General features: G+C 41.8%; 1 protein-coding gene across 5 annotated transcripts in view; it reads right to left on the bottom strand.

Annotated features, from left to right (window-relative positions):
- Positions 1-1,242: 1,242 nt before the first annotated feature.
- Positions 1,243-22,377, bottom strand: part of LOC119791204 (HMG box transcription factor BBX) — a 38,792-nt gene continuing 17,657 nt past the window's right edge. For 3 of the 5 annotated variants that reach the window (XM_038297169.1, XM_038297168.1, XM_038297172.1), the window contains 13 exons: positions 21,924-22,092; positions 19,368-19,616; positions 16,861-17,062; positions 16,713-16,780; positions 16,506-16,580; positions 15,987-16,073; positions 13,699-13,764; positions 8,907-9,732; positions 8,689-8,821; positions 5,352-5,503; positions 3,498-3,695; positions 2,049-2,241; positions 1,243-1,966 (listed from right to left, as the gene is read on the bottom strand). In XM_038297169.1, coding sequence (XP_038153097.1) covers positions 1,888-1,966; positions 2,049-2,241; positions 3,498-3,695; positions 5,352-5,503; positions 8,689-8,821; positions 8,907-9,732; positions 13,699-13,764; positions 15,987-16,073; positions 16,506-16,580; positions 16,713-16,780; positions 16,861-17,062; positions 19,368-19,616; positions 21,924-22,092 — 2,497 coding nt within the window. In that variant the 3' untranslated portion in view covers positions 1,243-1,887. The remainder of the gene's footprint in view (positions 1,967-2,048; positions 2,242-3,497; positions 3,696-5,351; positions 5,504-8,688; positions 8,822-8,906; positions 9,733-13,698; positions 13,765-15,986; positions 16,074-16,505; positions 16,581-16,712; positions 16,781-16,860; positions 17,063-19,367; positions 19,617-21,923; positions 22,093-22,377) is intronic. The other 2 variants (XM_038297171.1, XM_038297170.1) reach the window with 2 other exon arrangements.

Genomic DNA, 22,377 nt, shown 5'->3' with positions numbered 1-22,377 from the left:
GTTTAACAGACAGTGCTGCCAACTCCTCAGCAAGAAAAGTCATAAAGTCGCTTCATGACGTCATCATCTAATATGCATCATCATGCCATCCAGCAGCAGGAGATTCAGAATCCAGAATTGTGTTTTTTGTCTGTCTGTCAAAGCAGCAGAGAGATGGGGATTTGAAGACTTTTATAGAGATTTTACCAAACTTCATAGCAGTTCATAAATGCACCCTTAGTTGTTTGTCATCTAGCAGAACAAAAAACACTAAGAAGAAATTAGCATCAGTGCAAAAACAGAGAGTGAAGGAGCTAATGGGGAGAGAATGAGGCTGTAGATTGACAATTCTGTTATTTTATGTGAAACATAGGTTCAAAATTGTTTTCATTATTCAATTTTACAATCTAGGGCAAGATTTGAAGCAGATTTGCACCTTTCATTTGCAATATGGATTCAAATTGGAAAGATTTAGTCTCTGCTGCAGAGCAGGCAGCAGCTCTGCATGATGATAGCAGACAGTGAGAGAGGGAGGAAGTCCACTCATATTTAGAATTTTAACCTTTGAAAGTACTTTAAATATGAAATTAATAGTAATTTACATGTGAATGTGCTTTACTGGAGGCATCCATGTTTGTCAAAGAACACTACTGCCACCTACTGGTTTGTGATGTCACGGTGCGGTATCGGCTGTTGATCAAGTCCCAGTGCTGTATCTGGTGTTTGTCACAACGCGCTATTATCCAAGTCATCTTGAAAACATTCTTCTTCCAAATGTTGGCTACATATTACGGGTTTTTTCTCTGGCCAGGAGTTCGATGGCAAATCCTCCCTCTTCAAGTTGGCGATCCAACGACCAACCCGTCCGTGGAGGATCAGGAATCAGAAAGGGGAAATAACTCTTTTTTTCCCCACTTTTACCCGATGTATTCCAGCATCCAGCTGCCATGCACGTGGGCATTGTCAGTAGATTTTGCTTGTAAAGCGGGGAGAATGGCACTAGGCTTACCGCACCGTGACGTCACTGCCGGAAGATGTCAGGAGGGAGGCGTTACTATATTTGGGCATAAATGGCCACTCCCAGACTCTGTGATCACAAAGAAAATCATTACTCATATTTTTTTACTGATTAAGGCTTAATTCATTAAATCATGGCGAACGTATTAGTTTTAGGTATAGATAACGATCCATTGATCATTCCTTGCTGACTGGACTTTTCTTTAAGATTCACTCAGGAGGACAGTGTTTGGTGCTTTTGTTTAAATGAACACAGAAATAAAAAAAGTTTTTTTTTTTTTAAATAAATTTTAAATTTAGCGACAGAATTGCAGAATTGGCAGCACTGTTAACAGAGCCTCCTTACAGCACAGACTGAGGATCCTCGTCAGACAGCTGCAGCTCAGAAGCTGAAAACTAAGGATTTTCCCGTAAATGCTCAATTCTCTTCAAGTGAAGAGGCATGTAGAAGGAAAAGTTTTATATGGCCCCCTTTATAACCAAGAACTACCAACGAAGGGATGGTTTTAGTTTGCATAACACAGGAGCGTTTGGCCCTTCTGCTTCACAAACAAGCAGCTCCAATGTTCTAAGGACCGCTCTTCTCAAAGCAACTGGTGCATTTGACTAAACGGTCTACCTGAAGTCCACCTCACACCTGGACTGTACTCACCATCACTTCTGTAAGGAATGAAACAACCGTCCAGTACATCATCCATCAAAGAGGAAAACCTAAGGCGTTCTGCCTCAGTGGTAAATGCTGAGACGCCTACAGGGCGGGGGGGAGCGGGGGGTCTTTCCCCTTACATGTGATTCAAGCAAAATCAGAGTCAGGAGTTTGTCCAAGCCCTCCCAAACCAAAGCTCCGCTGCTGCTGTCCGTGGCTTATACATCCGGAGCACGGGCGACTCTTCACTGGTCGGCGCACGAGATGAGAAGCGGAGTTTGTGCAAGTTCCTTCTTCTGGCTCTGAGCCAAGCTCCTCTGGCCTCTGAAACAGGGACATCAGAACAAACTGTCAGAAAAGCTCCACTTAGGGACGCACAACGTTTCAGGACGGCAGGCGCTCCTACTTGTGAACATTTTCCATGGCTGCTACCTCGGCCAGGGCAGCCAAGCTGAAGAGAGCAGGTAGCTCTTGTGGTAAGGTGCTCCTCCTCACCTCGTCCGCCGGTGGAGCGCTGTAGCACCTGTTTTCATTGCATAAATTCTGTTGGTTCGATGGCTTTTTATCCTCTTCCTGGTTTAGATCCCCGGCTTTGTTTTCTGTTGAAAAAACAACAAATATTCACAAATGAACCAAACACATCACTCATTTTATGATCCTGATATATTAATTGCAGCACATCTTTTATGCTGCGTTCACACCGGGCACGTCTGGTTTACAAGACCACCGGGGACTGCATTGTGGGGTCCAGTGTCGCATTCAGAGCGTTCAACACTGGAGTTCAGTAAATTGAACTTTTACCATTGGATGTGGAGCATCAACCAATCAGAAGAGTTGATCCAGGAGTTTTTTGGGGAGACAAACACTACCTGCAAGCTGTCACTGGTTCTGCAGACATTTCTTTCTTAAATTAGATGGCTTCCTTCTTGCCCCTCTCAAACCACCTCTTTTCTGGACAAAGAAAATATGTTAATCTATGTTAATAAAGAAAAACCAACCTTAAACAGAGGGGTTGGACTACAATGCAGCAATAGAGTTGATCCTTTCCCACGATCATCGCAACCCCAACCTCTTTACAGGGGAACAAAATACCTCTCCTATTCATCCAGGCCATCAATTCCCTTTAACGACCCCCTTTCAGAGACATAGACAGGTATGGGACATTGCAGGCTAACAAAAGAAGCCAAACGACCCCCATTCCAAAGGGATGGACCTGTTCATCTGTTTCTATTTGCATGTTTTCTAAACAAAAACCAGGCTTTGTTGGGCTGCTGAATAAAACCTGGAACTCAAAGCCATTTCTGACATTTTGAATTGAAAAAGCTTTCTGGATGGGAAGAGAAACGTCTGCAAACTTGAAAACTCACTTAAAACATGTCAGAACAATTTTTCCAATTCATAAATTAAATAAAGTCAAGCTGCTCTCCAGCTTGAAGAACAGAGCGGATAAACAACCAGAGCCTGGAGCAACCAGAGCAACTCGACCACAGTCTGATTCAGCATCCAGATTTCTGCATTTGCACGTATTTGACGCCCATAACAGCCTCGGTGTGAGCGCAGCATAAATGACATAACTATCGAAGATTTTTCCTGCCAAAAACCAAGAGCAAACATTTTTAATATCAGTGCAAGCCCGTCGGCTTTTTCCAGACGGGAGTCGGATCATCGCCTAGAAGCCTTTCCTGCCAAAAGAATGACTGCCTCTACCGAGTTTGCAGTTACTGCTCTTGGTTTTTGGCAGGAAAACTCTCCCATGCGTAACGGCCAAAGTGTTGGTTTGTTGACTTTAAACGCTCAAATTTTTAGTGAGTTGAAAACCCAGCTTCATTCATCCATCAGGTGGCTGCGGACTCACTCTCAGCAGGAGAAACACTGCCATCAGCCGTGCGCACCAAGTGCGTGATCTTGGTCTTCCTAGCCTTCCTCTTCTGGCTGCCGACCAGCATCTCCATGCTGCTGGTGGCGCTGTAGACATCTGGAAACATGGTGTTGATGAGAGTAGAGGATTTGGCTTCAGAAACGGAATCCAGATGGAAGGAATCACTTTGATCTACTGCGAGATTAAACACAGAAGAAAACAAGCAAAAAAGAAAAGATTCAAACAGGGAATACATAAGATTTCATTTTAATGAAAACATATGAAATATCCATCCATCCATCCATTTTCAGTCACGCTTATCCCTGCTGGGGTTTGTGAGGGGTGCTGGTTCCTATCTCCAGCTGTCTACTGGTGAGGGGCGGGGTCCACCCTGGACAGGTTGCCAGTCCATCGCAGAGCAACACAGAGACAAACAGGACAAACAACCATTCACGCACAAACTCCCACCTAAGGAGAATTTAGAGAAACCAATTAACTTAACAGTCATGTTTTTGGACTTAGTGAGGAAGTTGGAGTACCCGGAGAGAACTCACTCACGCACAGGGAGACTATTAGACTGGTAAGTTGCCACTTAGCTCCTAGTATCCAGTCATATACATACTGTAATGGTCCCTGGAGATGTGGGTATACTCGCACTCCTTTATATGTAGCCCAGAAACAATGACATGGAAGACTACTGCATCCATGGAAGTATGTATTTTACCCAAAAATTTCTAGTATTTAGTTAATGTCTTCTAATTTCCGTTTTTGATCTTGGGGAGGAAGGATTAGTAAATAACTAAATGCTGACCCACAGACTAGCGAGAGAATATAATTAAAAATGGTCAAATATGTGCAGAAAATTGCATTTTCTTAAATTGTGATTATGCTGCAAATGCAATTAATTGCCCAGCCCTTCCTGACATCATTTCATATAACTGAAAATAATGCTTGGATCAAATACCCCATTTACACAACCCTTGAAAAACCGTGCCGAGACCGGTCCGAGCTCAGTAACTGAGATAACTTATCGTGTGTAAATGGAAAGATAACTGAACCGAACCGAGCTAACGAGCCAGTTCCAGAGGTGGGCTCGGCCCGGGTTTTCCCTGGCTCGGTTCTCTGATAACAAGAGCGCATGAGCAGAACGCGTCATCTCCGTCTGGCTGCAAATCGCGATTCACACTCCATTCCAGTAGTTGGCAGTAATGCCCCTCCAGAAACAGAAGAACAACTGCTTCTTCAACTACAAACAACAATTGAAATCTTCTCCACGCAGCATTTTAAATAATAACACCGAAGTACAGCAATAATAATCAAGCATAACTTTCTGAATGTGACGCCATTTTGATTTGCTTGATTCCCTCCTTCTTCGTCGTCTTCTTCTTCTTGTGTTTTATGGCGGTTGGCAAACAACTTTTGGTGCATCACCGCCACCAACTGCTTGATTTCTTCTTCAATACTGGCCGTAATACCGCAGATCGTCACTAGGAGGCGAGGAATCGAGGAACTGAGATAGCGTGATGTGTAAACGGTCGTTAGAACCGAGCTGGGCCTGGTTAACTGATCCGAGCTCGGACCGGTCTCGGCATGGATCGTTTTTTCAAGGGTAGTGTAAATGGGGCTATAGGTTATGAAGTGTAGCTTTAAGGCTACACCACAGCATTTTATTGGTCTTGACCTCGTGTGAAATAAATGGTACTGTAAAATGAAAGCAATGAAAGTCATGTTTGGTTGGCAGAAAATTATACGTCTGACACAGCTGAGTGAATTTGATCTAACCATGAATGAACATTTTTATTTATTTTTTTTGCTAACTGCAGTGATCTTTAGTGCAGACCGTATGCTGACCTTTTGGGCCTTTAGAGGAGTCCTCCAGGTTAGAGGAGCAGTCAGTCCTCTTTTTCTTGGCCACAGCCGTCCCTTTCTTATCAAAGGTCAGGGGGCTGAACTGCGGCAGGCTGTTAAACTTCTTTTCAAACTCCTCCTCCAGTTTCCCGAGGCTGAAAAACCAAGTCCAAGGTTAGATCATATGATGGTGCAGGAAATAAAGATTTGATTTAAGTCTCAGTCAGACACAGTAATCTCTCGATCATATTGTTTCTATTTTGTATCCTGGCAAATGACCCTAAAGGCTGCTAAATAAACTGCAAGAACCGGGAAACCTGCGAGAACCAAATTACATTTCTTCATTGTTCTTGCTGCTTGTATTGACACAGTGTTTTTCTTACATCATGTCTAAAAAAAGGGATTTGTTAAGTAGGAATAATGGAGGTGATTCTTCCGTTTTGTTTTCGGCTCCTAAATCTGTTCACTGAAAAATAGTTTGGAGTTTCAGCTGAGCAAAGCAGTAAGAACATATGAAGGTTTGTATGATGCGTCTTCAGAGTTATATAAAGCACTTTACTCTCCTCATATCTCAGTCATCCAGGTAGGCAACTGGACATAAAATCTTCTAAAAGATGTTTTTGTTTCTGTAAATAGGTGGCAGGTTATGTCTAAGACCACTTCCTCTGCTTTTTCCAGGTTAACAATGATGGCTTCCTAACCCCTCTATTAGGATTTTTCTTACTGATGATGTGTGAGTTTCTGGAGGACATAGGGACCCCCGTTTCATCATATCTCTATTCTCCCACTCTGCAGAATCTGTTAGTTCAATCTCTAACGTTCTTTGTCTCATAGTAGCTACATCTGGTCTGTTTCTGTTTGGCTGTGACTCCATCCTGGAGAGAAATATAATCAACACCTTTGTTTATAGATGTTGGAGATCGGCCTGTTTTTCAGTGTAGTCCTGTTTCTCTGACTGTGACTAACTGTATGTGCTCTCTTCATCCGCTGACATGGGAGCTGGCTCAGAGCTCGTCTGCTCATCTGTAAAGTGCCTTGAGATGACATGAGTTGTAAAGTGGCGCTATAGAAATAAACTGAATGGAACTAACTAATGTTTTCCCCAGTAGTTTATCTAAATAGGACAGTTCCTCTATCAGGATAGAAAGTCGTCTTCCTTTTGAACATGGCAAAGATGTGGGAATGGAATGAGAGCAGTGTCCTTGATGTAAGAACAAAGTGTAATATTTTGATAAGGCTGGAGCCATTGATGTCTCTTCATCTGAAAACGTGTACGGTGTAATGATGTGATGGGGTGGCAGAATGGAGTTGTATAAAATGCTTCTTTAACGGTGATTCGGAGTCACCTCTATGGTCTAAGTAAGATTACAATTTCTGACCAAATCTGTTATCATGTCTCCTGGCTATTTAAAGGAATAGTACACCCAAAACATGATTAGCCTTCATTTTCTACTCACCCCCATGCTGAACAACACCCTGGAGTACTTTTTTGATATCTCAAATGCATCTGGAGATCTGGGAGGCTTCTTGCCGTCTGCTGACATTCAAATAATGGAGGTCTATGGTGCCCGAGACAGAAAGGTCCATAAAAGTCCACAAAAAACGTGTCAATATTCCTCCATACTGCTCGTCCAATGTATTCCAAGTTTCCTGAGTTGGTAGCATCCAGAATTTACTCGAAACGAAGTCATTTAGAATGTTTTTAGAGCATAAACAGTAGTGTATAGGATTTCCTAAAAGCGCGTTCACGAGTCTACGGAAACCGCGGCAGACCAAGCCAGATGAAAGTGCGCATTCAGCTCAGCAAAGAACTCATGCTCTTCATCAACACTGAAGCGCGCTTTCAGGAAATCCTATACACTACTGTTTATGCTCTAATGTTCACGACGCTACGGAAGCCGGCAGACCAAACCAGATGAAAGTGCGCATTCAGCGTCTGCTCTGCCGATAATGCAAGCGTAGAAGAAGAAATGTGCTGTTTACCTGTGCAAAGAAAGAAAGAACGAAAGAAAAATGTCTGAGGACTTCAGTGTTGAGGAAGAGCATGAGTTCTTTGCCGGGCTGAATGCGGACTTTCATCTGGTTTGGTCTGCCGCGGTTTCCGTAGACTCGTGAACGCGCTTTCAGGAAATCCTATACACTACTGTTTATGCTCTAAAAACATTCTAAATGACTTCGTTTCGAGTAAATTCTGGACGCTACCAACTCAGGACACTTGGAATACATTGGACGAGCAGTATGGAGGAATATTGACACGTTTTTTGTGGACTTTTATGGACCTTTCCTTCTCGGGCACAATAGACCTCCATTATTTGAATGTCAGCAGACAGCAAGAAGCCTCCCAGATCTCCAGATGCATTTGAGATATCAAAAAAGTACTCCAGAGTGTTGTTCAGCATGGGGGTAAGTAGAAAATGAAGGCTAATCATGTTTTGGGTGTACTATTCCTTTAATACATATAGGCCTACATTATGAAGTCTTATTTAAATAGTTTGTCCTGAGTGATCCCTACTGAAGAAAGTTTTAAGGTGTAAACACAGAGCTTTCCTTAACCCCTCTCTCAAACCATCCATCTTCCTTGGCCAGGATGCGGATGTTTGGTTTAGCCTTCAGGTGCAGGTGAACAGCTGATACCCCGAAGATTCACCTCTCACCTCCCCTCACCTGACTCAACCTTCAATGAGGCTTGTGGCCGAAACCACTCTGACGAGGGAGATAACGACCCATCAGAGACCCCCCAGGTGACCTCCTCTGCTAATCTCACCTCACGTCCAGTTTTCTAAACTGAAATTTTCAAGCTTTTACTCCCCTCATCATTCGTCTGGAAAACGCCTCCCTGCCATCATGACGTGTTTTCTCTAGTAGAGCTACAGTAGCAGCCATTCAAAATGGCCTTTCCCAGTCAAATGGCAGCTGAATGGGAGTCCATTTCCCTGCAACTCCCAGCATACTCCCCTCCAACTTCCAGCCACTGCAGTTAATCCCTCCTTCAACTGGTAGTGCATATTTTTTTAATCTCTCCACCTTTTCACTGAATTACAGCGTCTTACCAGGAGATGGCGCTTCTGTTTAGATATTAATGTCCACAAATTATGACAGAGATAATATTCTAGTTTTACAATGATTGATGTTTAAAAAGGAATAGTAGGGGACCAGCCAAGGGCCCATCAAGGAAAGTGGGGAAATTTTGAATTGCTACTACTGTACAGCCAAAGGGACTTTCTATCGGTTTGGCAGCTGAGCTGCTCAGGAAAAGTGAGGAAAAGAAAATAATTCTTGTTTCCTGTGGAGAATGCAACCAGCTTATCTCATGTTTCATTTAGAATGGGACATGACGAACCTCTGTGAAGACTCGTCTTTGGATTTGGATTTCTTTAGCTTCTTGGTATTACTTGGTCCTGTGTGTGAAACTGTCCAGCTTTCTTGAGTCCAGTTAGTATCGTGATCAAAAGCGCGGAAAGCTCCTCTTTTACCTGCGGACATGTGGCAACCAAGTTAGTTCATTACATTAAGTGCCAAGATAAGCCTGGAGTGTTTCATGTGTTCGTTGCAGGATACCTCTGTCTATGTTGGCTCTCAGTGACGTCAGCATTCCCTCAGACACAAGCGTTTTATACAAGGCACCCTTGCAGCTGCGCTCTGATTTCCTGGAGCCGTGGCTGTGTTTGTTTAGCTCCCAGGTCATGTCACCTGCCTTCTCCTTGTGCTTCTCCTGGTCCTCTTCTTTGGGCTTAGTGGGTGATTGGCCAGAAGGAGACTGGGGGAACTCTGGCATGCAGATCTGGGGGCCTGTGATGTCAGTATCAACACCTTCTGCTTCAGTCGGGGGTACTATGCAGGGCGCCGCTGTATTTGTCTCCATATCAGAGGACTCATGCTGCTCACTGCCATTTTCCAACTCCTCTTCTTTTGCTTTGACTGGTGTCTTCACTTTGGTCTTTGTTTTCTTCTGAGGCAGACCAGGGTTTCTAACTGACAGACTGGGACAGGTCTTCCTCTTGGTTTTGTCCTCTTTGTCGATCCAGACTCCTCTGGCCACAGCTTCAATCGTGCGATCCACATTTGATTCAGCCTGCTGACAGTTCTTGGCGACTGTGTTCTCTGGACACTTGATGTCGTTCAACTTGACCCCATCAATCTTCTTGTTTTTCTTCTTAACACATCCGCTTTGGCTTTCATGCTGAGGAGGGGGTGTGGCATCAGTGGAGGTAGATGTAACAGAGGGAGGAGCTGATGTGTGAGTGGGCGTACAGGGGTCAGGTTCTCCGCCTTCCTCTTTAACTTCTGACTTCAGAAAGGTTTGTTTGAGAGTTGCTGTGGAGCAGTTGTCGTCTGGCTGGGATACTATGGCGTCTATGTTTCCTGCTTCTGATGCTAAACACATCTGATGAAAAACAAACAAAAAGAAGCTTATAGGAATCTTCAGTTGTAAAATAATTCTCTACCCTTCGACATCCTATATAATTGTAATGCTTCTCTTCATAATACAGACCAAAGAAGTTCACACAGTTTTGTTCATTAGCTTAAATGTGAGGCATTGGCCATTTCTCAACATGTGTACTTGTGCGTTCTTATGTGCTTTTGAAACGTCAACAGCCTCAGCCCTAGTAACGTTCCAATTCACTAGAACAAAAAGACAGAGAACGGACAAAGTCCCGGATGTTGTTCCCTCCCCTCCATACCCAGCATGCAGAGCAGACTTGTCCGTTATTGAGATTGAGAGCTGTCCCAGCATGCAGTGCGGCAGCAGCAGTTTCCAGGTTAGCGCTCACAGTATTAAGTTAAAAGTTCTCTTTTCTGCTGTTCTGAAAAAGTACATTTTAAGATCATTTGATGCAAGAACATTATACTTTTAAGCGTCACTATATGGTCCATTTACTGATTTAGTGCGTCATTAAAAAAAATAAATTCCGAAGTTGAAAGTACCGCAGCAACCAGCAGAGCTCTGAGGCTAACCGCAGCCAGGGCTAACGTTAGCCCGTCTGCAGCAGCCAGGGCTAATGTTAGCTCGTTTGCAGCAGCCAGGGCTAATGTTAGCTTGTTTGCAGCAGCCACAGCTAACTTAAGCCCGTCTGCAGCAGCCAGGGCTAATGTTAGCCCGTCTGCAGCAGCCATGGCTAACGTTAGCCCGTCTGCAGCAGCCACGGCTAACGGTAGCCCGTCTGCAGCAGCCAGGGCTAACGTTAACCCGTCTGCAGCAGCCAGGGCTAACGTTAGCCCGTCTGCAGCAGCCAGGGCTAACTTTAGCCAGTCTGCAGCAGCAATTTTTAAGGACGCATCGTTCTATACACTGCAGCTCTACAATTCTACATGACATTTTTATTTGCGGATGAAAGACCTATGTGTCACTACACTTGCAGCTGCCATGTTGGGATCCAGGGGACTCTGGTTTCATTGGTTGTCATTTCATCAATAGAAATAAGAGTCAGTGACCCCATGTCAGATCAAGCTACTATTGAAATAAAATCTGGAACAGAAAATGGATTGTTGTTCATCAAAGCTCCTCTAAAATTCAGACTTTCCTTCATTTCCCCCCTGGCAGCTCCTTGGCTTTGTTCTCACACTAAATCGGTCTGAATTAATCAGTTCTTAGGTTCACTGTTAACATTTTTAATGGGTCAAATGAGAGAGATGGAGAGTAACAGATGTGGTCTGTAAATGTACGGTTCAGGTGTGTGTGTGAATTAAAAGGAGATTTAGCAGAATGCTGTCATGTTGGTTGATGACAAACTTATATTAAAACTTTACATCAAATATTTCACCTCTTTCCCCCATCAGTAGTTTTTATTGAATGATATTGGATGAAATGATTTTTATTGTTATATAATTTTTTCACTTCAGTAACAGTTTATCCACATCATTTCCAGCTTTTCAAACTTATTTCCCACTGATTCGGTTTTACTGGTCCTGTAATTCTGCTGCTCAGTTCTCAGTCAGCAGAGCGCGAATCTGCAAACCGTTAAAGTTTTTCTTCTTTCTCCTTAAGGCCATTTCTGTGAATGAACAGAGGTGTGTGAATTCGTAGCCTTATATAGCATTATCAGGGCAGTAATTATGCTGATTTACATTTCTCCACATCGCGCGCTCACTTACATCCAGGTGGACTGCAACAGCTTTATGAGGTTAGGAACCTTTGTTGAATCTATGTGTCCTAAAAGCTGACGGAGCTAAGAGAAATTTACACTAACAATCTGAAAATATTGTTGCATGAGGCCCAATATTTTGCACTGTTCACACCAGGAGAGGATGATTTATTCATTCCTCATTTTTTGACGAGAAGTGAATCAACTTCCTTTGTTTTCAAATTCTTCTTTTGCATTAAAAAACACCCCCGACTCCTTAGAAAAACAAATCTGTTATCAGCGAAAAATTGATTGGCAAGCCAATAGAGGGCGCTAGGGTGCCCCACCCACCCAATGACCCTGATTAAGATGTAAAAAAAAAAAGAATGTTTTTCCTGTTTATACCTTAATTTCAAATGAAATAAAAAAAAAATAGAAATATATTGATATATATTTTTTAGATGTGCAAGATAAATATTTAATCTTTAATTATTAGTAAAGTGTCATTCCATTTTTCATTGGATTGGTGACGTATTTTCGCCCCAGGGCGCAAAAATCTTTGGCCATTGACTCTCGTTAAAAGTTGTAAATGCGCATTAGCTCCTCTGCAATACAGAAGTATAGGACAGCTTGTGGTGCAGGAGAGAGAGTGAAATGCAAGAATAGGGTTCCTGCAGCATACGGGAAGTTCAATTCAAGACTTTTTAATGCCACTGGAAATAAAAATTTAAGACCAAATTCACAAGAAACACAAGAAAAAAAAATGCTTGCGACAACTTAACCCAAAGGTTTATTATAACATAAACCACTGCACTAATGTTTCAAATTTTGAAAGAGCTTGCCATACACAAGGAAAGCTAAAAACACACAAATGACAGATATATTTTAACAATTATTTAACTGAATTGAAAAACTTTGTTTTAGCAGGGAACAAAACAAATCAGTTTTAAAGCCACAGCATAACCAGTGCTAAGTCTTTTTTGCAGCTATTTTTCTTTCTATTGTTTTCTTAGTATGTTTGATTTGGTGAAAAGTGGAGGCGTTGCAGAGACAAGGGTGGAACAAAACTGAGAAATACCGGCTGTTTCTCTGTAACTCCATTTTGACGCTTTGTGTTTCTTGCTTCGCATGTGTGACTCCACTGCCTTAATTCCCATCGTTCCGAGCTTGAATGACTTCTTGCACAAAATCCACTGTGCCTCATATATGTTCCCTGGTTTTAGCCATGAAGAAAACTATTGGCTGGATATACAATTTTCGTTAGATGTACATGTATAAAATTATTCCTATTTATGATGTTTAAAAAATTAAGACCTACGAAAGACTGATTTAAGACATTTTATTCCTAATTAAGGCCTTAGTTTTATTTTGAAGAATGCAATGCCTTTTAACTTTTTAAGGACCCGTGGGATCCCTGAAGAAACATTCTTTTCCAGGAGCTGGTTTAGCTCCAAGGCTCGGCTAACTGCATGCAGCGAGGCTAATCCTGCTTTTCTGCCTCCTTTTTCAAACGTCAGGATCTGAGCCAGCATGGATTGATTTAAAGCACTTTTTAGAAAAGGCAAAGTAGAATGAACAATCTGGGATTCTAATGGAAAATAATAGAATATATTCTACTTTTTCTTGGTGTTTGTTCATTTGCATAGTTGCTCTTAAATAAACACATTCTCAAAAAATAAGCAGTTTTTATGTATTAAAAAATATAAAGCTGACTAATAGCTTATCTATTATTAAAGTGATACAATATATTTTTTTAGGTTCGTGACACAATATTGGACCATGCGAAACACAGATTTACCCTCAAAGCCTCAGAAGGGCAAGATTTATGTGCAATAAGTAAACCTGTTCAGGAAATTATGTTTTGTTTTTTATAAAGTGTTTTTATAATGTTTTTTGTTGTTGGCATTCATATAAATATACTGCAGTGATAACTTAGTCTATATTTGATTAATTTTTGATATACGCCTATTTTGAATTTATTGCCCCCCTCCGGAGAAAACCCCGCCAGCCACCATTGGTCATAGGTGAACTAACTTTATAATTAACATTTTGAATAAATGTTTCTATTTGTGCTATAAATATCTGAGGTTTGCCTGATCATTGTCACTGTAAGTGAATCTTGCAGTTCTTCAAAGTAATAAAAAATGAGAAAAAACCTACTTTTCTAGAATGATGACAAAGCTAACCATGTTAAAGCTGCCATCAGTTTTTCCTCCAAGCAGAAACTATTCACCTTTTGGCCACTGAGGCCCAGTTATGTTCCATCCTTTATTAGATGAAGCACTTACCTCAGCGAGCTGGAAGAGCGCCGACTGTCTGCATGGTTTTCCTTCAACGGTGGCGGACAAGGAACGCTATGAACACACCAAGACATAACTGATGAACAATAGTCCTGCTTCCTGATGCTATGCTAGAATAGTTTAGTCTGATCGCCGTTGAATTCTGTAGAAATTACTTTCTAAAAGTCCAAATATTGAAATACTTTTCATTAAAATTTAAATCTTGCAGTAATTAGAAAATTCTTTGTCAGATTATTGAATTAATCAAAACTGGCTAAAATGTTTTACAGTTCAACAAATGTAGCAAACAAAATAAAATTAATACCTAAGATGAAACACAAACAACTTGAAAGAATTGAAGCCAAGATAGAAAGATTGTCGTATGCCATAGATGGGCCATAAGTTACAGGTGAGTTATCTGACCGTTGACATACATTAAGTGTACGTTACTTATAAGTCGTGGCATCTAGCTTATCCTAAACCTATGAGTAACTTGTGCTCCAGACTTCATCCCCATCATAGGGTGAGCCAGAAGGTGAGTGTGATGGATCCTCCCTGCGTTCACGCCCACCACCAACAAACTTCCGAGCAGACATGACGCTCAATGTGCTGCCAACAAAAACCTTCTTTCTTTTTATTTATTCTTTTTTTTTGGTGGGCTGTGATTTCTGGACTCGTTATGAATACACTATGAATCTACGCCCCTAAATTGAAAAAAATATATATAGATAGTTCATTTTAGAAGATTCTGGGACGTCAGGCAGACGCTGGATAAATCTGCATGGTGTGACAGGGGCCTAAGCAATGGACTTTAGGAAAACACTAATTGGACCGGCCAGAAAAAAACTGAAATTTTTTAAAGTCGTGTTTTCATCAACTCTGGCAGAAAACTCACACACGATTCCACAAACATCAACGTATAATGGTGATGCTACTGTGGTGTTCTGGGTAATAAAATGGTGCGTCAGGACCTGAACCATGAATTCTGCTTTATACCGCAGCTTCATCTGTTCTAGACACTAAACACTAAAGAGCAACCAGGTTCTGCAGGGTGACAAGGATCCAAATCAAACTCTGCATGGTTGACAAAAACAGAAAGGAAACTGGCTTTTAGGTAAAATAACTGAAAACGAGTTCTACTGAAGCATTATTAAAACCCTAATTGAGCTTTTAGAATAAGCCTAGTGTTTTTAAAGAACCTTTTTTTCTTTGCAATCAAAAACACAATCTCGATACATTTCTTTAAAGGAATAGTACACCCAAAACATGATTAGCCCTCATTTTCTACTCACCCCCATGCTGAACAACACTCTGGAGTACTTTTTTGATATCTCAAATGCATCTGGAGATCTGGGAGGCTTCTTGCTGTCTGCTGACATTCAAATAATGGAGGTCTATGGCGCCCGAGGCAGAAAGGTCCATAAAAGTCCACAAAAAACGTGTCAATATTCCTCCATACTGCTCGTCCAATGTATTCCAAGTGTCCTGAGTGGGTAGCGTCCAGAATTTACTCGAAACGAAGTCATTTAGAATGTTTTTAGAGCATAAACAGTAGTGTATAGGATTTCCTAAAAGCGCGCGCCTGCGAGTTCACAACTGTACGGAAACCGTGGCAGACCAAACCAGATGAAAGTGCGCATTCAGCTCGGCAAAGAACTCATGCTCTTCCTCAACACTGAAGTCCTCAGACATTTTTCTTTCGTCGTTTCTTTCTTTGCACAGGTAAACAGCACATTTCTTCTTCTACGCTTGCATTATTGGCAGAGCAGACGCTGAATGCGCACTTTCATCTGGTTTGGTCTGCCGCGGTTTCCGTAGACTCGTGAACGCGCTTTTAGGAAATACTATACACTACTGTTTATGCTCTAAAAACATTCTAAATGACTTCGTTTCGAGTAAATTCTGGATGCTACCCACTCAGGACACTTGGAATACATTGGACGAGCAGTATGGAGGAATATTGACACGTTTTTTGTGGACTTTTATGGACCTTTCTGCCTCGGGCACTATAGACCTCCATTATTTGAATGTCAGCAGACAGCAAGAAGCCTCCCAGATCTCCAGATGCATTTGAGATATCAAAAAAGTACTCCAGAGTTTTGTTCAGCATGGGGGTGAGTAGAAAATGAAGGCTAATCATGTTTTGGGTGTACTATTCCTTTAAGTCAACTCAACAAAAATGATTTTCTCATATTACAACCACAAGATGGCGACAGAGTGCTTCTGTCATCAATAAGTTAAAAGCATCTCCCATTGAGGAGTCTTGATAACAGTGATGGGATGTAGGTTCTCCGTACCTCCTCCACCAACGAAAGGCCAGTCTTCATCCTGCCGTCATCTTCAGCCACGTCAGGCAGCCTGTTGGGAATCGTCTGGGCAAACGTCTAAACAAAAATCAGCCAGTTACAAACTTTGCTCCCAAATAATATGTTAGAGATTTATTTCTTAATTCCCTCCGAATGAAAACACAGATTAAACCTTCTATTAAATAAGTGGCAAAGAATTCCTGCATTTAATTAGCCTCAGCAACAAATCTTTCTACATCACCAAGACATAATAACTGCTAAATTAACTATAGTTTCTATTTGAGTTTTTTTTCCACACATTTATAGAAAGGACCAAATATAGCAAAGCTGCTCTCTGCTATGGAACACAGGAGCATCAGACGCAGCTGGACACACTTTCCTGGATGTCTGACCGTAATGTGGACGAGCATCAGAGATGAAGCAGCAGAAGCTTTTCTTGCTGCTGAAAACTTTGCGGTGTGAATGTAGCATAATTCAATATGAAGAAAAGCTATTTGAACAAAAACAAACCTCATCAGTTTCCTCTGAAAGGAGCTTTCCTCTACTGGCTCTGTCAGGTAATGCAGCTTTAGGGCAGGGAGGGATCTAGAAAATATAACATCACTTGGGTTAAACAGGTAAAGGAAAAAAAATCAGAATAAAACAAAATGTAGGGAACCTGAAGATGCATTTTAAAACAACCCCTCCCAGCAGCTGCTCTCTGGCAGACAGACCTACCTCCCTGTTGATGAGGGCGTGTTCTCCAGCTAACAGCAGCATGCTCAGGCCGCCCATCTTGGTTGGATCTTTTACAAAAAAATGGCAAAAGTTAGAAAAGTTAATTGAAATCTTTATCATCTTCCTTCTACTTGGCTAAAAAGCCCACCTGCCATAGCAAAGTTCAGCTGGTGCAAACTGTCGCTTTTGGGCTCTTTCTTAACTGTGGACTCCTTGGATGAGTTGCAAGAGAAAGACCAAACTTTTTTCCGAGGAAAGCCGAGCGGCTGACAAGAGGAGCTCTTGAGTGGTTTGCTGGTGGTGGGACACCACTTGTAGCCTGGGTTGGCCTTCATGAAGGCGTCCTTGTACTGGAAGAACAAGTGAGATTACATTAAAAAAACTAAATTCCAAAAAAGTAAAAAAAACCAACAACAATCCCCTGGACTCCGTTTCCAAGTTTGAAGAAGTTTCGCTTCCCATCCAGGAAGCTTTTTCAGAGTGTTATTGTTCTGGATTTTTTTTGTTTTGTTCTCTCTCTTGGTTCTTGTTTCTATGTGTATATATGACCGTGTTCCTATATGCTTTATGAAAAAAAAAAAAGGTAAACTGCATTTCTGTGACTGGAGCTGATGTATTGCATTTTAAAACAATAAAAAAGAAGAAACAGAAATGTCTTCATTTTGATATTTTGCAGCTTGCCTTCGGAAATAGACTTTTTCCACATATTTTACAGAAAGGTTTGTTTTCAGGCTGTTCTTCTCTACTTACTATTCAGCAAGATATAAAAGTTTTAATTTTAGTGGCAATAGAAAGAGGAATCCTAATGCTGCATTCACATCTAATGTACTTTGAGCAGCAGAAGCAGAGGGTTTACATGTAAAGTCAATGGTTGACGCACATCAAAGGCTACGTGCACGCTACAGGGCTTAATGCTTAATACCGATTTATTGAGAAATACGATTTTTTTGCTTTGCAGTTTACATTGCAATATATATATATGTGACATGTATGTGATCTCTAGTAGATAGTAGAATAGTGACCTTTGTTGAATTTTAATGACGTTTAGGTCAGAAGAATGCAACCTGGCCGGACCAGACACAGGTCGCGTTTGAAAAGATCGGATTCGTATCGGATTCAGGACCACAGAGCCGAGTGGCCTGGGTCGCATTGGAAAAATTCAGATTTGTGTTGTTTAGACTGTCATGAAAAGATCGGATCCAGGTCGCACATGGGTAAAAACAAAATCGGATTAGGGTCTCTTCAGGCTGCTGTGAATGTAGCCTAAACATCCTGCAGCGCGTCTAGAGCAGCAGCAGCAGCAGCAGCGGCGCCTCATGAGCTGCAAAAGCAGCAGCTGCTGGAGTTGGAAGAATATAAGTTTAGCTGCTGGACGCGCTGCATCAACCAATCAGAGAAGCTGATCTGGAAGCTGGCAGTGAGACAGACACAGAACTGCTGATGCAGAGCGCTTTGATCAATCTTCTGAAGCAGTTTATTATTGCCTAAATTAACTTCAAATCTCATAACCTGCTGGAAAAATATTTTAGATTTTATTATTCTGGTGTCTGCAGTTTGTAACACATACCTGAGAAATGCTAACATCTAAGTCCAGTCGCCATCAACAGAGGGGGAAAACCCCCAAGAGGCGAGCGGTGTTCTGTCAGACCAGCATTTTCAAAACATATGCTGTTTGAAGAATAGACTTTAAACTATCTCAACAGGTGTGTATCCCTTTAGTCATGTACAAAATAAAAACTATTTAAAAGGAGATCGCCATACGCTTAAAAAAAAAAGATGAAAAGGTGAAGATTCTCAGTCATCCAGGTCATAGTCATTCCAAAACAGTTACAAAACAATCCATTCGCCTACATGTTATGAATGCTGGCGTACCATAAAGAATAAATTACGTACAGTTTAGTTTGTGGAGCTGGTTGACAGTTACCTTTTGTATCTATGCTTCTTTTTCTATGTCTGCTTCTGTCTCCTTGAACCCCAGTGGGCCTCAGCAGATGGCCGCTCACACTGAGCCTGGTTCTGCTGGAGGTTTCTTCCTGTTCAAAGGGAGTTTTTCCTCTCCACTGTCGCTCGCTACAAGCATGCTTAGTGTGAGGGATTGCTGAAGAGTAAATGAGTCGATGCAATCAACTGGTTTAGATAGAAAACTTTTAATCAATTTGACTGGATGATCTGATTAAATTGTAAAATCTCTGTTTAGATGTTTAGATGATGTGTTGTGAATTGGCGCTATAGGAATATACTGAATTGAACCTTCTGGGGGTGGGGGCCCCTAAATAAATTATATTCTATCCAATTCAGTTTGTAGCAACAGTGGAGAGGAGAAACTCCCTTTGAACAGGAAGAAACCTCCAGTAGAACCAGGCTCAGTGTGAGCGGCCATCTGCTGAGGCCGACTGGGGTTCAAGGAGACAGAAGCAGACATAGAAAAAAAAGCATAGATACAAAAGGCAACTGTCAACCAGCTCCACAGGCGGCCCCGTCCAGGAAACACACAGCCAGGGAGACGAGCTCTGAGCCAGCTCCCATGTCAGAGGATGAAGAGAGCACATCCAGTTAGTCACATCCAATTTCCACCAACCACTATGAAGAAACCTTCCCTGTTATCAATGTTAGTCACCATCAGAAATTACTCACGCTGCAATAATGGTGCCTTACCTCCTTGGCCATATCGGTGTACTTCTGCTTCTCCTTGGGCTCCAGCACGGCCCACCAGTCGGCCAGGATTTTGGTGGCCCCCCGGTTGTCTAGACGAGGATGCTCCTGTCTCACCAGGGAGCGATGGCGTTTGCAGAAGAGGAGGAAGGCATTCATAGGTCGACGTGCCCGCTGCTCGCTGGAGTCCTCCTCAGCTTCCTCTGTGGACCTAACGCTCTGCACTGGGGGGTTCTGGTCCTCACTGCACTGCTTTTTAACACATTCACAAACATCAATGGAGAATAAGCTTCTGGTGGTCTGCATGATTACAAAGAGCCTGGCTAAAGAAATCCCTCGACCTCCTTCTACGCCTCATAAAGTCATATGACCGCTGTCTGTTTCTGGACGATATAAAAACTCCTGCGTGCTCCGTAATAACGCTGCAAGAGATGCAGGGTTGGAAGTTTCTTCTGGATAGAAAAAAAACTGGAAAAATCCTGGGGAAAAAAAACACTTTTTTTTCCCCAGGATTTTTCCAGTTTTTTTTTTCAGCTGGAAGAAACAGATTCTTCTAGAAGAAAGTTGGACGGTAAATCATTGGAAAATGATGCGTTTATATTAGGAGGCAAAAACATCTTGATCCTTAGTTGGTGATATTTATTGATAATTTGCTTAGGTCACACCCAGAATCTCCTAAAACGCTGGCATACGCTTAACTTCCTATGGATTTTTTCAAGTTTGGGCGTATGCATAGAGTATTCATAAAGAGTCCAGAACTTATGTCCAACGACAGCCTAACTTACGCATAACGCACGGTAGTGTGATGCCCATGAAATGAGGCAGAAGCCTCCAGCAGCAGCGCGTCAGATGCTCAGAAGCTCGTGAGGCACTGATTCAACTGCTCAGGCGTACTGCAGGGCCTTATGATGCGCGTCAACCATTGACTTTGAATGTAAACTAGCTGCTGCTGCTTGCAGTCTAAATGTAGCATTAAAAAACTTTTGGAAAAGACGTACTTAGCCACTACGCCAGAGGCGTAACCACAAAATGTTTATAAGGGTGGCCATGCAATAAGCAATGTACACTGAGGGGAGATGGAGAGCGGATAGGCACCAGAACCTCAGGGTCAGTCTACACTGTTCCAACAGGAAAATAATGAGCAAAACATCCGTACTTTCTAAAAAAAAAAAATGACAAACTCTACTTTCCTACAGCTTTTCCTAACAAATAGACGCATATATTTAAATGCCCATAATTTCTAGATAAAAGGTATAGTTTATAAAACTCTTTGAGTTTTGACTTCTGGGGCGTAAATCTTCTTTTTTTATTGTCATTACTTTCCTACTTGGATCAATAAACATTCCAGACAAAATTTATATTTACAAGCACTAATATCTACATCAGGGTTTGTACATGAATGAGTAACTCTTATTTAATGCTTTTTTAATGCTCCTTTAATGCTCTTAGAAATAATCTTAATGCCATGAACAAGTACCCATGACTTAAGTATGTATGTATGTATGAGTATATATATATACTCATGCATACATACATACATACATATATATATATATACACGGCAAAATCCATCATCTTCACCCTGGACAGGCTGCAGCCATGTCCAAAGTTCCTTGTTTTCCCGCCACTTTGGTTCAGATTTGCATTTTTCCCCGTTCTCTACCTTTTCTGCGCCTCAAGCTTCTTTTACGAAGGATTTTATTGCCACGATTATCAAATTTAATCAATAAATCAATAAAAAATAATAATTTAATGAATTTTAATGACCTGCGGAAACCCTGTACATAAATTGATTAATTGATATGTTTTTATTATTAAAATGTTTATTTATCCATGTTTTTACTGAAGACTCGTAGATGACTTGCTGAGACACATCATTTTCTCTTTAGCCCATGTAACTCAAAATCTAGCTGTAAAAAGAGCATGAATTATGTGATTATCTTTGATGTTAGTATATTGATGTATATAATTAACCACAAAAAAAGTTTTGAATATTCCACTTCAGGGTATTGCTGCTGCCACCATCTGTATTAGAGGGAAGAAAATGGTATGGGTGGCCAATGATTGGCTAAGTCCCTGACCCCCGATCTGGCTCCGCCCCTGTCCTACGCTTCAGAAGCAAATTATCAGTAAATATTACTAAGTCTGAAGAGGTTTTTTCCTTCAAATATAGATGCACTGATGCTTTCTCTGCACGCTCCTGAAACAGCAAAGAGAACTTTGCATGAGAGCGGCTCTGTCTCTTAATGGCAGCCGTCCATCTTGCCTTTTCCTGGGTTTCAGGTTAGCAATAAAATGAGATGCCCGTTCCTTCAGGGCAGGGACGGCAGTACACCAAGATCACCGTGATTTTGTTGCTGCTTTCAAGGTAATATGAAGACAAACGGGTGATTGGCTGATGTCAGCTGCACAGCCACTCTACCTCTCTAGTTGAAACCTAGAGCACCTAAACCTAAACCTTTAGCAGCTACAATGTTGAAACCATTGTAGCTGCTAAAGCAATGCTGCTACACAAAAAGTTTTTGTGTTTTGCCCAAACATGAAGCCTCTTACTCTTACCTTCCCCAGCTCCTCTTCATCTTCCTCCTCTTCTCCCTCAGAGAATTCAGAGGCCTTCTTTGAAAGAAGGGGGTGCCACTGCAGGCATTTGCGTTTTGGTCTTTTGCTAGTGACCTCCTCTGCAGGTGGCATCTTAGCCTTTCCTCCACTCTTCATGGTACTATCGTACCTAAAGAAATTACAACAGAAAAATGCATCAGTGACAGAAAAAGCATTGACTCTTTAAACCTGTCAAGCTGAAGAACCCAGTACCAATAAAGCAGTTGTGGAGCATGAACCAGGTTCAGGTGGGACCTGAACAAGGTTTTGAGCAAAAGGTCCGCAAATCTGATTTTTTTACCCATATGTGACCTGTATCTGATCTTTTCATGACATTTAGAACAACATAGATCCAAGTTTTTCCAATGCGACCCAGGCCACTTGGCTCTGTGCTCCTGAACCTGATACGAATCTC

The sequence above is a fragment of the Cyprinodon tularosa genome, unplaced genomic scaffold (genome assembly GCF_016077235.1).
Source record: "Cyprinodon tularosa strain WSP-4 unplaced genomic scaffold, ASM1607723v1 ctg384, whole genome shotgun sequence".
NCBI lineage: Eukaryota > Metazoa > Chordata > Actinopteri > Cyprinodontiformes > Cyprinodontidae > Cyprinodon > Cyprinodon tularosa.
This window is presented reverse-complemented; position numbering and strand designations above follow the sequence as displayed.